Source organism: Pan troglodytes, chromosome 13 (genome assembly GCF_028858775.2).
Source record: "Pan troglodytes isolate AG18354 chromosome 13, NHGRI_mPanTro3-v2.0_pri, whole genome shotgun sequence".
NCBI classification, from domain to species: Eukaryota; Metazoa; Chordata; class Mammalia; order Primates; family Hominidae; genus Pan; species Pan troglodytes.
The window spans coordinates 72,125,863-72,140,299 of record NC_072411.2 but is presented as its reverse complement, the minus strand read 5'-3'; the positions used below and the strand labels follow the sequence as shown (position 1 = coordinate 72,140,299).

The 14,437-nt window shown below is 37.9% G+C and overlaps 1 protein-coding gene and 1 pseudogene across 7 annotated transcripts in view; one reads left to right on the top strand and one right to left on the bottom strand.

Moving 5' to 3' along the window:
* Positions 1-6,797: 6,797 nt before the first annotated feature.
* Positions 6,798-14,437, bottom strand: part of UBR3 (ubiquitin protein ligase E3 component n-recognin 3) — a 262,210-nt gene continuing 254,570 nt past the window's right edge. For all 7 annotated transcript variants that reach the window (XM_016950002.4, XM_016950001.3, XM_016950003.3 and 4 more), the window contains 3 exons: positions 10,903-11,112; positions 10,242-10,381; positions 6,798-9,201 (listed from right to left, as the gene is read on the bottom strand). In XM_016950002.4, coding sequence (XP_016805491.2) covers positions 9,084-9,201; positions 10,242-10,381; positions 10,903-11,112 — 468 coding nt within the window. In that variant the 3' untranslated portion in view covers positions 6,798-9,083. The remainder of the gene's footprint in view (positions 9,202-10,241; positions 10,382-10,902; positions 11,113-14,437) is intronic.
* On the top strand, positions 12,634-13,703 carry LOC107973821 (ribosome biogenesis protein NSA2 homolog; annotated as a pseudogene).

Below are 14,437 nucleotides of genomic sequence, written 5' to 3'. Positions count from 1 at the left end.
TCTTTTGAACTTCCTGAATTTATGGTTCAATGTCATTCATCACTTCTGAAAAATTCTCAGCCATTATCTCTTCTAATATTGTCTCTGCCATATTCTCTCTCCTCTCCCTTCCTGAGGCTCCAATTACAAGTGTGTTTGGTGTTTTCACAGGGTGCTTTATGTCTTTTACCTCTTACTCCTTTTTCATCTTTTAGTCTCTGTGCTCTATTCTATATGCCTCCTTCTAATTTATAACCCAGTTTACCAAGTCTTTCTTTAGCTGTATTTCATCTGATAAACAGCTCCATTTAGTTATTTTTGGTTATCTTTTCAGGACTAGAATCTCTAAAATTTTTTCAAATAAAAAATTACATGAGTCAAGTAATTATAACAACTGGAGTCCCTGTGATCTGTTTTTATTATTTTTCTATTGATTCTGGCTTTTGTGTATTGTCTCATCATGTTTGTTTACCTGAAACACTTTCAGAAATAGTTTGAGAATTAGGATGATGTCATCAGTCTCCAGAGAGGATATTTTTTTCCAGGCACTGGAGAGTAATAGCAGTCTGTGACCAAGATTTGATTTTGTTTTAGAGCTGGAGTACAATTAATACCTCCACTTCAACAGTCTAGTTGAAGTTTCCTCCAGTCTACTTGTGGTTAAATGAAGCCAATCTTTTAGTAGATTTTCACTGGAAAGACTGACATAGGCATACTTTAAACTATTTTTCTATGATCTGATACTTGAAGGACAGCATGACCTTACATAAAATCATTGGCTTACACTTTCTTTCCTTGAGGTGTTCTTGAAAATTCTGCCCAATTTTGCCTTGCTCTTGCTTGTGAAAAGTCTAATACCCAGTCTAATTCTCTCTGTAAGTCTTGGGAACTTGTCTTTATAGTTAAATAGTTTTTCTAGGGTATGTCTTGAACTTTACTATTGATGATCAATTTTCCTGGTACTCTGTGGGCTCTCTCAATATGAACTCAGGTCTTTTTATTTGAGGAAAGCTTTCTTAGGTTATTGGTCTTTTCTTAAAAAACTTCCCATTTTAAAATAAATTTTAGATATACAGAAGAGTTGCATGAATAATGCACAGAGTGCCTGTATATCCTTGACTCTGCTTCCCCTAATATAACAATTCACAGAAACACAGGACAACCATCAAAATCAGAAATTAGCTAAATACTATTAACTAAACAACAGACTTTATTTGGATTTTGCGTTTTCTCACTATGATCTATTTTTGGTGTCAGGATTTTGTCCAAGATTTCACATTGCATTTAGTTATATCTCCTCAGTCCCCTACAGTCTGTAACAATTCTTTGATTTTTCCTCTTCTTTCACTTTGACACTTTCAAAGAGTACTGGTAAGTTATTTTGTAGAATGTCCTTCAGTTGACTTTTTCCTATGTTTTTACATGATTATAATGAAGTTATGCAACATTTGCAGTTATACTGCAGTAATGATACTATATAACTTCTCAGTGAATCATATTTAGGGGTTTATTAAATCTTTACTGGTAATAATGAACTTTAATCACTTATCTATCAGGTTTCTCTTCTGTAAAGCTACAATCTTTCCCTTTGTAATTCATATGTACCTGGAGGGATGTACCACGAAACAATGCAAACCTGGTTCTTCAACTTTGGCCCATTCATTTGGCATTTTTTCTTCAGTAAGATGGGCCCCTAATGATCCCTCCTCCCCCCAGTATTTAGACTCTTGTGTAACCTCTTACATGGTCTTGGAGTTGGCATGTTTGGCAGAAATAATATGCCACTTCTAAGATTAGGTGATAAAAGACACCAAGGCTTTCCTTGTAGGCATGCTTTCTTATGTGTTCTGTGTCTCCCTCTCTTGGGTCACTTCTTCTGTGGAAAATCAGCTGCTGTTGTTAGCAGCACTGTGGAGAGGCCCACATGGCGAGAAACTGAAGTCTCTGGCCAACAGACATATGAGTGAGTTTAGAAACAGATTCTCCAACCCCGATCAAGCCTCTGATGACTGCTGCCGTGGCTAACACCTTAAAATTTAGTCTTGTAAAAGACTCTGGGCCAGAATCACCCAGCTAAGCTGCTCCTGGATTCCTAATCCACAGAAACTGTGATGTAATGTGTACTGTTTCATGGTATTATGTTTTATAGTAATCTGAAACACAGCAATAGACAACTAATACAGTCTGAATCACTTACCCTGCCACTACTGGAAGCAACAGTGTCTATGTTCATTTAATCACATCAGCTATTGTTTCCATTGCACAGATAAGAAACCAAAGTGTGGCAGATATTGAATTAGCCACCAAAAAGCCACTCACAATCCTTTTTGCCTTTGGATTCCTCTAGCACAGCAGCTCGCAAGCTAAAACTCCCCCCCCCCCCCACCGGCCCCTCCAGAGTTCCTCGCATTTTGTAGAGGCCACCTACCATTACTGACTAATGAGATGTATGTACAAGTGCACCAGGAAAGGGCTTCTCTTGTTGAGCACAGGATAAAGGCTTAGGAAAAGGCTTTTGGCCCATTTGCTTTTATCCTGCCTGGAAAATGAGGTGAGCTACTATCTCGCTTTCATCCTCATAGCAGCCTGGATATTAGCAGCCATCTTGCAGCCATGAGGATAAAACCTATAATCTAATGGTATGGAAAAGGAAAACAAGAGAAGCTGAGATCCATATTGATTCCCTTGAGCCGCAGCCCCTTCCTCGTATGTCTGCCTCAGCCTTTCTTTTGCCTGAAACTAATAAACTCCTTACTTCTTTAGGCCATTTCTTAGTCAGGTTTTCTGTGGCTTGAAACAGGACACATTCCTAATTGATATACTCATGTAAGGAGAAGTAACTCAAATGGTAAACAATACCATCGGACTAAACACAACATCTAATTAGAAGTAGGTTCTGGTGCAAACACGTCCAGGTGTCCTGCAGAAGTCCTGACCATGCCAGGGAGAGTAAGGAAATGTGTGTTCTACTCCTCCACTTTATTGTCAAATTTTCTACTTTGTAACCTCCAAAAGCCATGTTCTGGCTTCTACCCCAACCACGTCACCAAAACTATCCTCATCAAGGATATCAACTGCCTCCTTTGTCACAAAATCCAATGAATACATTTTGGCTCTTAATCTCTCCACAGAACTTGACACTTGTTGACTGGTTCCTTTTTTTAAAAAAAAAAACATCATTCCTTCTAGGATTTCACATTCCAAATTTTCCCCTTCCTATCTGCGTCTCTCGTAAATCTTGTCCTTAGGCTAACCATCTTCTGCTTGTCCTCTAAATGAAGATAGTATTTAAGGGTATTACCATAGGCCCTTTTCTCTCTGGATGAGATCCATTCCCACGGCTTCAGTTACAATTTGTTGATGATGATTCCCCTGAGCATCTACCCTTCAAACCCATCAATTATCACATCCCCATTTGGATGACTCACAAAAGCCTCACTTTCAACTGGTCAAAATCTGTACATATCACGTTCAACTTTATACCTGGATAAAGTTGATTCTAGCTCATGAAATAACACAACCAACCATCAGGCCAGAACATAAGTGGTTTCTGTCACTGCCCTAGTATACATCATACACCAGCTTCATCTCTCCTCTGGCTACTGAGTTACCCTCCTGAATGGTTTTTCCAAATGTTCCTGTTCCCCTCCTCTCATTCTCTTGGCCTACGGCCTGCTTTTGTAAATTGTCTTATTGGAACACAGCCATGCCCATTCACACACACACATACACATCCATATGCATGTGTGTGTGTGTGTGTGTGTGTACATCTAGGATGCTTCTGTATTATACTGGCAGAGATTAACAGTTGTGACAGAAACCATCTGGCCCTTTATAGAAAAGGTTTGCTGACTGCTGCTCTAAACTGAGGCAATAACCAAAATAGAAAAGGTTTGCTGACCTCTGCTCTAAACTGAGGCAATAACCAAAACAGAGGCCACAAAGCCCAACATCCGTAACACTACTCAAGAAGCCATGATCTGATTCCTGCCTATTGTTCCTGCACCAGCTCTTACCACATGCTCTTCTGCTTTCTATGCTTCAACCATACTGTACTTCCTTTAGTTTCCTGAGTGCAACCCTGCTTATTCTTATTTCAGGGTCTATGTGCTGCACTCTTTAGAATGCCCTCCCCCATTCCCTCCTTCACTTAGCTCACTTTTTCAGGCAGGTCTCGGCTTAAACATCATTTCTTCCATGTAACCTGTGAACTTCCCAAACTAAACGAGTCTACTGATTCCTATAGACTAACTTGCTGATAACATCCTATTGAACTGTAATCACATAATCAGTGTTGTTTTCCACCAGACTGTAGGCAGACACTGACCCTTTGTCTTGTTCAACGTGGGATTCCTATAACTTACTTTAGTATCTGGCACACCTTAGGCACTCAATATTCTTGGCCGTCCCTTATGTTACTGCATTCTGTCAACTCTCTTCAGATACTGTCCACATCTCTCTGTCCCGACCACAACTCCCCTACTTGAGCCAACTATCATGTTTTATCTGGAGTCTTTCAACAGATGCCTGGCAGGTTTCTCCACTCTAGTGGATTTTTCTCCAGAGTGCAGCCAGGTTGACTTTTCTAATGCAAATCTGATGTCACTCTACTATCTAAAGCCCTAAAATGCCTTCCCATTGCTCTCTAAAAAAGTCTAAAACCCTCAGCATGGCTTACAAAACTCTTTGTAATTTAGATTTTACCTCTCAAAAGCACCTATGCTTACAGTCAAAATGATTCCCTTCCACATCCACAAGTGCTCTCTCAACTCTTTGCAAACAATATTCTCTATGCCTGCCTGAATCACTACTCTCCACACTTGTTTCATCCAGATATCACCTACACAATATTTGGGAATCATCATCTCTCCCCACTGGAAGCCTCCTCATACACCCAAGTCTGGTTTAGAGGGTCCATCTATAGCACCTTCTCCTCCACTTCTCTTCTCCTCCAAACACACATACCATTTGTAACACTAATCATACAGAAAGCGAGGTGAGAGAAGGGACTATCTGACTTCTTTTCCACTGTATTTCCAGTATTTATCATAGTGTTTGGTACACAGGAGGAGTGCAATAAATATTTACTAAATAAACAAATTTAAATGCTTCAACATTGCAGCAATTTTGCATAAGTTCAAAAGAAAACTTTGAAAGAGTTCATTGTCTTACTAAATCTTATTGTCTTCCAATCCTACGCCCCTACAAATCCAACATGAACCCCACACTCATTTCAACCAGCACCCCTAATTCTCTTAACTTACATTGCATCCTTTACATTTTGTATCTGTGTCTCCAAACCCCAGTTAATTTAGCAGTCTAATTTCTATCCTTCAGGTCCTAAGCTGCTAAACTCAGGGGCTCCACAAAGTTACAGAATCTTTCTAACTGGCTCCATTAAACTTAGGTTTTCTAACCCCACTTGGCTGTCAATATAACTTCAGTGGTGCTTCCCCTTATTTCTGGCCTATTCTCTCTCCTAGCATATGTCTAAGCTTTTGCCATTTATCTCAAGCCCCCAGATATGCTAGGCCTGTTCACTCTCGGTACATGATCCTGCTCCTTTGTCACCAAGAGAAGAGGGAATCAGACACAAATCCTCTTATTTTGCTCTAGACTTTCTTTCCTTTTCTCTTGTATCTTTTCCCCTCAACCTGAAGCTTTTATCTGTGCTCTTGACCCCACTCCTTCTGGTCTGCTCTTGGGCTCTACCTCACTGATTTTGGTACTGTCACATCTTACATTAATTTAACTTGCACAAAGGCAGCTCTACACAAGGTTCCATTGTGTGTTTTCACTGTGTTGCATCAGCTGAAGTCACATTCATTCCACTACATGTACTGTACACTAAGATGGCAGGTCATAGCTCTTCCATACCTGATATGCCTAATTAATAGGGAGCTTGAAGTGTCATAAATAGAGAAGTGATCATGTTGCTGTTTTGCCCCCTCCAGCTCATCCCTGTTGAACTAAGCAGTGCTTGATATCATCTAGCCAGATCATAAGGCAGAGGAAAGAACTATGTGCTGTGAATGGGACTCAGACACAGTCATAAGTCATCTGCTCTCCCACAGTCATCAATCATCAGGCATCCTCACCAATGAATTCATCTTCTCTCGGTGATTTGATTCTAGTGGTTAAAACCATGCTTTGTGTCTCCCCCAACCCCAAATATGATCTCAAATATAAGCCATCAACAGCCATTTGAGAGTCAGCAATTAGAATCCTGGAGATAATAGAGAGAGTCTTAGACCACATCTCTTCCCATATTGCTGTTTCCTCTAAGCCTTCAGTGCTTTTAGTCAGCATCTTTTTCTAAGTCACAGAAATCAGTAAATATCGGAATACATAAAACAGAGAAAGGTCTGAAGAGAAATGGACTGCTAGCTGATAAATGGCTGGTGAGCTTCAGGATGGAGAGGTAGGGGTGAGGACTGTCAATTCAAACAAGAATGCAAACCACTCAAAATAAACATTCTCATAAAGCACTAAACATTTCTGAAGTCTGGCTGGGAACTTTCAGAAAAGAACAGAGACCACAATTCCTCAGATCTACATACCCATTTCCTTCTCCCCCTACCAAACACACACACTTAGCAAAGAGTGTGCATTGATTATGAGACAAGGACTGAAGAAGCAAGAACTCACTCTGCAAATAAAAGAAAAAAAGCAAAGCAAACCCTTTACACTTACTCCACCCTAAAGCAACTACTAATTATGTTATGCTTTGATCTTTTCAGCCATGTTCACTCACATATATTACTGTCAGTATCTTTGGGGGAAAAAAAAACATGTAAGCAGTAAACATTTTAAGGACCTTTCACAAACCAAATGACAGCAGGTTTTTATTAACATATCTTACAATGTTGATTATTCCTAGTTTTGTAATTTCTGCTTAATTATAAAGATCAATTTAGCTTCTACAGTAATGTACTGTATTTAAATGATCATTCATACAAGATATCACACCAGTACATTTTTTTGAATAATATACACACATCACTCTAACTTGGACCTGTTATTTTTAAAAGTGGGTTTATAAATGGGACTTATAAAAGTTATGGGGAAAAATTAAAGTTCTAGTTTAGCAGCATGCATGTATGTATTCAAGTACAATTTTCAACCAAGTGCTTTTTTAAAATTTACTGGTGACTAATTCACCAATATCAAAATAAACACTATCAAACACCCAAATTTTAAAGTTAAGGCTAATATTTTCACTTCACATCCATATGCACAACCATAAAACATTCCATTTTAAATAAGTAGTAATCAAAGTCTGAATACATTATACCATGTATATATAGCATCAGAGTTTCAAACTGTAGAATTATTCAAGTTCATGAATCCTGTAACAGTATTTACTAGAGATGTCAATTAGCATTTTGCTCTTCAACCACACTTACAAATGGTCTGGTATTCATAATGATCAATGCAAAAAGTATGACAGGCTGAACTTATGATACAGTATTTAAAAAAGTAGCAATGTGTTGGAAAGGACAGCTATTTAGTCGAACAGAATCATTGACTCTTACAGAAAGTTATCTTAATATTTTGGAAATGTATATAAAAATAGCAAGCTATTTCCATGTATTTTATTGTAGAACTATAGGTAATCTTTTGACTTTCTGAATACATTTGAATATGTACTGCTCTGCTTTCCATATTTTAATGCAAGGCCATCATTTAATGTCCATTTTTATACTCTTGTAATGTCATGTCATTACAAAAATTTTTTAGAACATGGATCTGACATTATTTTTATATTTTATCATTAGATTTGTTTAGTTTATTTTTACATGTAAAAATGTAATTTTATATAACAAGCCATGGAAGTCCAAAGTACCAGGGATTGCTTGATAGCACTATATATTAAATAATCATTCAATTACTCAATCATTTAGGAAAAAAAATCTTTGTAGCAATATGTCACATGCTTTTCAGTAATCTTCCTTCTCATAGAGTGGGTTTTAGCTCAATCATTCCCATTTTTACTGATTTTTAAACCCTGCAAACATAAATTGTTTTTCACAGCAGTTTCTAAGAAGAATGCAGAAGCATGGCTCATTCATGAGGGTCATCACCACTGCGCCTTTTTTTTTCCTTTTAGGAAACCGAGCAGAAATAGTAGTGATTACACTGCACAAATACAATATAGCTGAACCTCTTGAGCTGAAAGGAAGTTCCAAAATTTATGGTTCATTTCTGGGGAAGTCTGAGCATTTCTAATACAATCATATAAACAAAACCTTGTTTGGTAATAAAAGGTGGGCATGCACGGAATCAACATCTGCCCAGTGTATGTTCTTAAACCTCTTGATTTTATAGTAAGATTTGTTATTACCTCTAGTAATTCGTCCAACTGAAATGGCAAATTTTGATTTTTAAGGACCCCCCAACCACACATATGCCCCCCAAAATGTACTGTATTATATTAACAGCAGCTATCTACTTATTTTACAGCTATTTCAATTATTTACCTGGGGAGAAGATTTATGAAATTCCTGAGAATGAATTCAGTTTTCAGCAAAGCCTTAAACTTTTAACAGATTCCTCACAATAAGAAAAAATTTTAAAGTTCTACTATTAGACCAACTTTTACTATACAGTATTTCACATAAATCATGTTTTACATTTTTTTCTAATTACATACAGAAAAATTCTCAAATCAACACAAGAATGGCAGAGGAAAAAAGATGCATTATGCTTGGCAGATGCAAATTAAAACACACAGACAGAAAGAAGCAGTAAAATGTCAAATAAATCACACCCACTCTAAGTATCAATGAATAGCTGATATGCATTGTTGGGAGAATCATTTCTGAATGAGTTTGTGAACAAGTTGTGCTTCTTATTAATTGTGCACTTAAAAAATGACCACTAAAGAATAATTTAACTTGTTATTAATGTTCTCCAGATATTAAAAAAAAAAATTATACCATTAACGTGATTACCAAGCACCTAATTTTGGAAAGGCTTCATAATGTATGTTTTCTTTTTCTCCCTCAGCAAAAGTGTTAATCCCCCAAATTAAGTTAAAGCTTATTGTTGAAAAATAAATTCGTAGCGAAAATGATGATACGATGCAATGCTGAGGTGGAGAGTCACAGCCCATTGTAATGTGGACCCCATCTTTTATTGATGTGATCAAAAGTATGAGAAATCCACTGTTGCTCAAGAACTTTGTATCTTTCCTTACAAATGTAGAGAGGTTTGCCTCGCCTAGAACAAAAAGAAAAAAAAAGTATTAACATCATACAAGGAAGATTTCACATGCATTTCTTTCTTCTTTTTTTTCTGAGACAGTCTCTCGCAGTGCAACCTCCGCCTCCTGGGTTCAAGCAATTCTCCTGTCTCAGCCTCTCGAGTAGCTGGGATTACAGGTGCTCACCACCATGCCTGCCTCCTTTTTTATTTTTTTATTTTTTATTTACTTATTTCTTTTTTGAGACGGAATCTCACTCTGTCACCCAGGCTGGAGTGCAGTGGCACGATCTTGGCTCACTGCAAGCTCCGCCTCCCGAGTTCATGCCATTGTCCTGCCTCAGCCTCTCGAGTAGCTGGGACTATAGGGGCCCACCACCACACCTGGCTAATTTTTTGTATTTTTAGTAGAGATGGGGTTTCACCATATTGGCCAGCCTGGTCTCGAACTCCTGACCTCAAGTGATCCACCCACCTCGGCCTCCCAAAGTGCTGGGATTACAGGCGTGAGCCACCACACGTACCACATTTCTTTTTTTACTAGATTCTTTTTTGAGACAGTCTTTCTCTGTTGCCCAGGTTGGTGTGCAGTGGCACGATCACAGCTCACTGCAGCCGCCACCTGCTGGGCTCAAGCGATCCTTCCACCTCCTCCCGAGTTGCTGGGACCACAGGTGTATGACCACCACACCTGGCTTATTTATTTTTATTTTTTTGTAGAGATGAGGTCTCACTATGTTGTCCAGGCTGGTCTCAAACTCCTGGGCTCAAGCAATCCTGCTTCAGCCTCCCAAAGTGCTGAGATTACAGGTGTGAGCCACTGGGCCTGGCCAACGGATTCTTTGTGGCAAAAACCTCACATGGTAATTTGGTGTATTTCATGTTTCCTCAACATATTGATAGGGACAATAGCTCAAAAACTAGAAATAGCTCTAAATTAATGACTGTCAGAATTTCTTAATATTAAAAAAATTGTAATTACAAAGCCAGGAATAGCATATTGGTTTTCACTGACCAAATTTCAATAAAACACCTGGATATATCCATGAACATCTAACCTAAGATCCCGGTCTTCCTCTCCATGAGCATCCAAATACACGGAACCCCAGAGGCAGAAGCGGTGACCTCGAATGATGATAATTACCGATGCATTGATCAAAAGGAAAATACCTGTTCCTGCACCACAGTTCTGAGAGTGCTAAAAAATTAAAAATATATTAATGAACTTCATAATCAAATAGGCTTTATAATAAAATCAAGAATATCTTAATGCCTTCTAAATAATACAGTGATTTTAAAATAGTAAGATTTCATTTAAGTTAAACTTATAACTCCATTCCTAACACTTTATTATTAATACATTAGGAGGTATCTGGGTAAGGAATATCTAGTAAAGCAATTAAGAGCCAACCTAATTCAGAGTCTAGTATCTTCAACAGCACAGATGACTTCTGTTTCACAGCACATTCCAAAGTACATACCATTAAAGGGATAGTAGATGAAAGGAGAACTAGAATTGTACTTAAGGAAGGATTTACTCACTTAAAGCCTCAAAGACTTTCTTTTTTTACTCTTCTACTGGATTAAAAAACACACACAATCCCTATATGTATTATATACTTAATTCAAAGAGTAGTTAATATGAAGAGATGGCTTGACCATATTTTGTGATATGAGATCTGTGTTTTCATAAATTTTGTATTATCCACTATTGCTTACCAGTACACATTCACAGTAACTTTGTTGCTTGCAGCAAAGTCCTTTCAGGCATACAAAAGTACCACACACAAGGCAAACAGCAGGATCTTTAGGAACCTTGGTGCAGACACTACAGGTTTTTCTGTGGTAGTACTGAAAAATGGTGTTATAATTCTCAGGCAACTGTAGTAGGTGTGGTAATTTCCATTTTGATTCTTGGATAAGCAAGGCCTAAAACATTATCCAAAAATATTCATTAGTTTTATGTATTTAAGTCACTAACACGATATATTTTTTAAATGTATTTTTACAGAAAGAAAAATCTGCCTCCAAGAATGTGGCTTATTTTCTTTATTAACACTCCTCTCATTTCCATTTTATACATGACTAAAATAGTAGTTCAACAGTTACCATTATCTAATGTATTATAGTTTCCAATTACAGTATGATTTAATTTTTTAGATTAAGCACCTTAAAACATTTAAACTTGTTATTACTTTAAAAGAAAAACACCATCTCTAAGCATGCAGGGAAAATACATCTAATTGTATTTGACTTTAAACATGCATAGTGCAAAGGTTTTTAAAAGTTACGTATTTTTTAAAACCAAGTTTTGATCATTCTCAAACAATTCTTTAGCTTTTTCTTTAGGGCAGATCATGGTTATAACTCATTTTTTCTACTTTAATACTTTATAATGTAGAATTGCTTTCCTAGAGTATGTACAATTCACTGCACCTCAAGCTGTTAAGATCTTTTATATCCATAAGTGCTGGGCTACAATTCTTTTCATAAATGTCTTGCTATAAGAATAAAAAAATTGTCAAATTAGTTAAATTTCCCTGAAGGGTATGCTTTATTAACTATTTGCAGCTGTATAAAAATACTGGCAGCAGCACTAAATTTTTCTAGATGCTACTCCATTCACACTTAAAAAAGATAAAATGTAGAGTGAGTCTATTATCTTAAGAAACTGTAAGTAATAGTCAATTTAAATGGAGATCATCTCACATTACCTACATGCAGCCATAATCCACCTAAATCAGTGGAGTAACTAAGCTAGCTTGTTCCTCATCAACAAGTTCATGGATTAAGTGTCCATGGAAGCAATGATAAGAACAGTATACAATACATCATTTGCCAATACTCAGCACCCAACCCTGGACTCCAAGGATGGCACATTCTGTAATGAGTTGATTACAGTGGAACCCTTCCATTAAAGGGAAGGGATAACAATTTGTCCTCACTGAACTTGACACTTATTATAGGTTAGGCTGCATGTTATCCAGTAGCCCATAGCACATTACCTCCAATAATTTCCCTCATGAAGAGAGATGTAAGGCAACAGGTGGATGTCCATGGAATTCACTGATCTTAACATATATTCAATCATCTGAAAAAAGCTGTGGTATTTTAACTCATGAACTACAAAACTGATTTTTTCAGTGCCACAAAAATTATGAAATTCTTGAAATTTACAAACTTTTAGATGGCACCAGCTGGAAGAAATCACCTACAGAATGTGTATGCTCTAAACAGCAACCACTATATATGGGTGACCTTTTTCACAATTGGAATGCATATGTATGGGAAACAAGAGGTGGAAAGTATTTAACAGCTGTAACACCTCTCATGATTACACCTAAAATTCGGTCTTGCCTTTCCTGTTGCGGCCTGTGTGGAGTTCACTCGTGGGTCTCTGAGACCCAAAAATTGAGAGCATTTTCGCACCCCAGGGGCTGCGCCTGTGCCATGCCACAGATCAAATATATTGAATTACACTGTAAATGCCATGGATATCATTTGGATTACCATGAGAAAAAGGGAAAGAAGGAAAGTTGAGAGGCTTATGAACATTCAAAGAAGTCAAAGAAAATGATTGGTCTGAAGGCTAAGCTTTATCTTAAACAGCACCATGCTGAGAAAATACAAATGAAAAAGACCATCAAGATGCATGAAAAGAGAAACACCAAACAAAAGAAAGACTCCACAGGGAGCAGTACCTGCCTATCTGCTGGACAGAGAGGGAATCCTCAAGCTAACGTACTTCCCAGTATGATTAAGCCGAAATGAAAAGAGAAAGCAGGAAAATGGAAAGTCCCTCTGTCTAAATGTAACTTGCCCAGGGAGACACAGAAGTGTTAAGAGTTATTTGAACAGGGCCAGGTGCAATGGCTCATGCCTGTAATCCCAGAACTTTGGGAGGCCAAGGTAGGCAGATCATTTGAGGTCAGGAGTTCAAGACCAGCCTGGGCAACATGGTGAAACCCTGTCTTTACTAAAAATACAAAAATTAGCTGGGCATCGTGGCAGGCGCCTGTAATCCTAGCTACTCAGGAGGCTGAGGCAGGAAAATCACTTGAACCCAGGAGGTAGAGGTTGCAGTAAGCCAAGATCGCTCTACTGCACTCAAGCCTGGGCAACAGAGTGAGACTCTGTCTCAAAGTTATTCCAACAGGAAAGAGAAAGACGAAGGCATGGAAGAGGCTGGTTACTAAAGTCTGCTTTGTTGGAGATGGCTTTATAAGAAAACTACTTATCTATGGAAGATTCATCAGGCCAATGGGCTTGCGTTTCAAGAAAGCCCATGTAACACATCCTGAACTGAAAGCTACCTTTTGCCTAACAATACTTGGTGTAAAGAAGAGTCCCTCATTCCCAATGTATATAACTTTGGATGTTATTACCAAAGGTACTGTTACTGAGGTGAATGTGAGTTGGGCCTTGTGACACAAGGAGGCAAGGTTATTTGGGGAAAATAGGCTGTGGTTACCAACAATCCTGAAAATGCTGGATGTATAAATGCAGTCTTACTGGTCTGACAGCACTTTCATAGATATTTATTGAAGACTACACACCAACTGAAAAAATTGCCATTACTGTGATGTTTCTGAATACTACCAAACAGCCTTACATGTCTGCAATCAAGAGATTTATTAAATCGTAAACATTAAAATGGAAAAAAAAAATGCGGTCTTAAATTTCTGCTTCACTGCTATTCTGGACTCTTCTGCGGATTTACAAGCTATGTACTTGTCTATCCTCTAGTACAGTTTATAACATCACAAGGGTGGCTTATCGCATTGCCTGGAGGGATTGACCATGACTATCAAGAAGAATAAAAATATTGCCATACAATTGATAGAGCAATATTTTGGAACTTAAAAACCCCTACCACCACCCCTACCATAGACCAAGCTTGAAAGGCAGAAATTTAACACAGAATGATTACAGCCTTATAGAAACAAAGACAGGACCAATCGCCAGAAGCTCAGCCCTCTCAGAATAAAGTTTGGTATCACATCCTTGCTCAAACAAATCCAATCATCAGTTGAGGTGTGCTGGATCACAGATGGTAAAAGAAGAAAGTCATATATATTTGACTGTATATTAGCTGCAGCTTTATGACTACTTGCAAATCTTGCTTACTGTATCATATATCTTTGCAACATTTTCATTCTCTTACTATTGAATTCAGGGTGAGCAGGTACTAATTAAAATTTTCCAGACCATCTGGGTGTGAGTACAAATGAGAGGAACAATGGACATCTCTCAG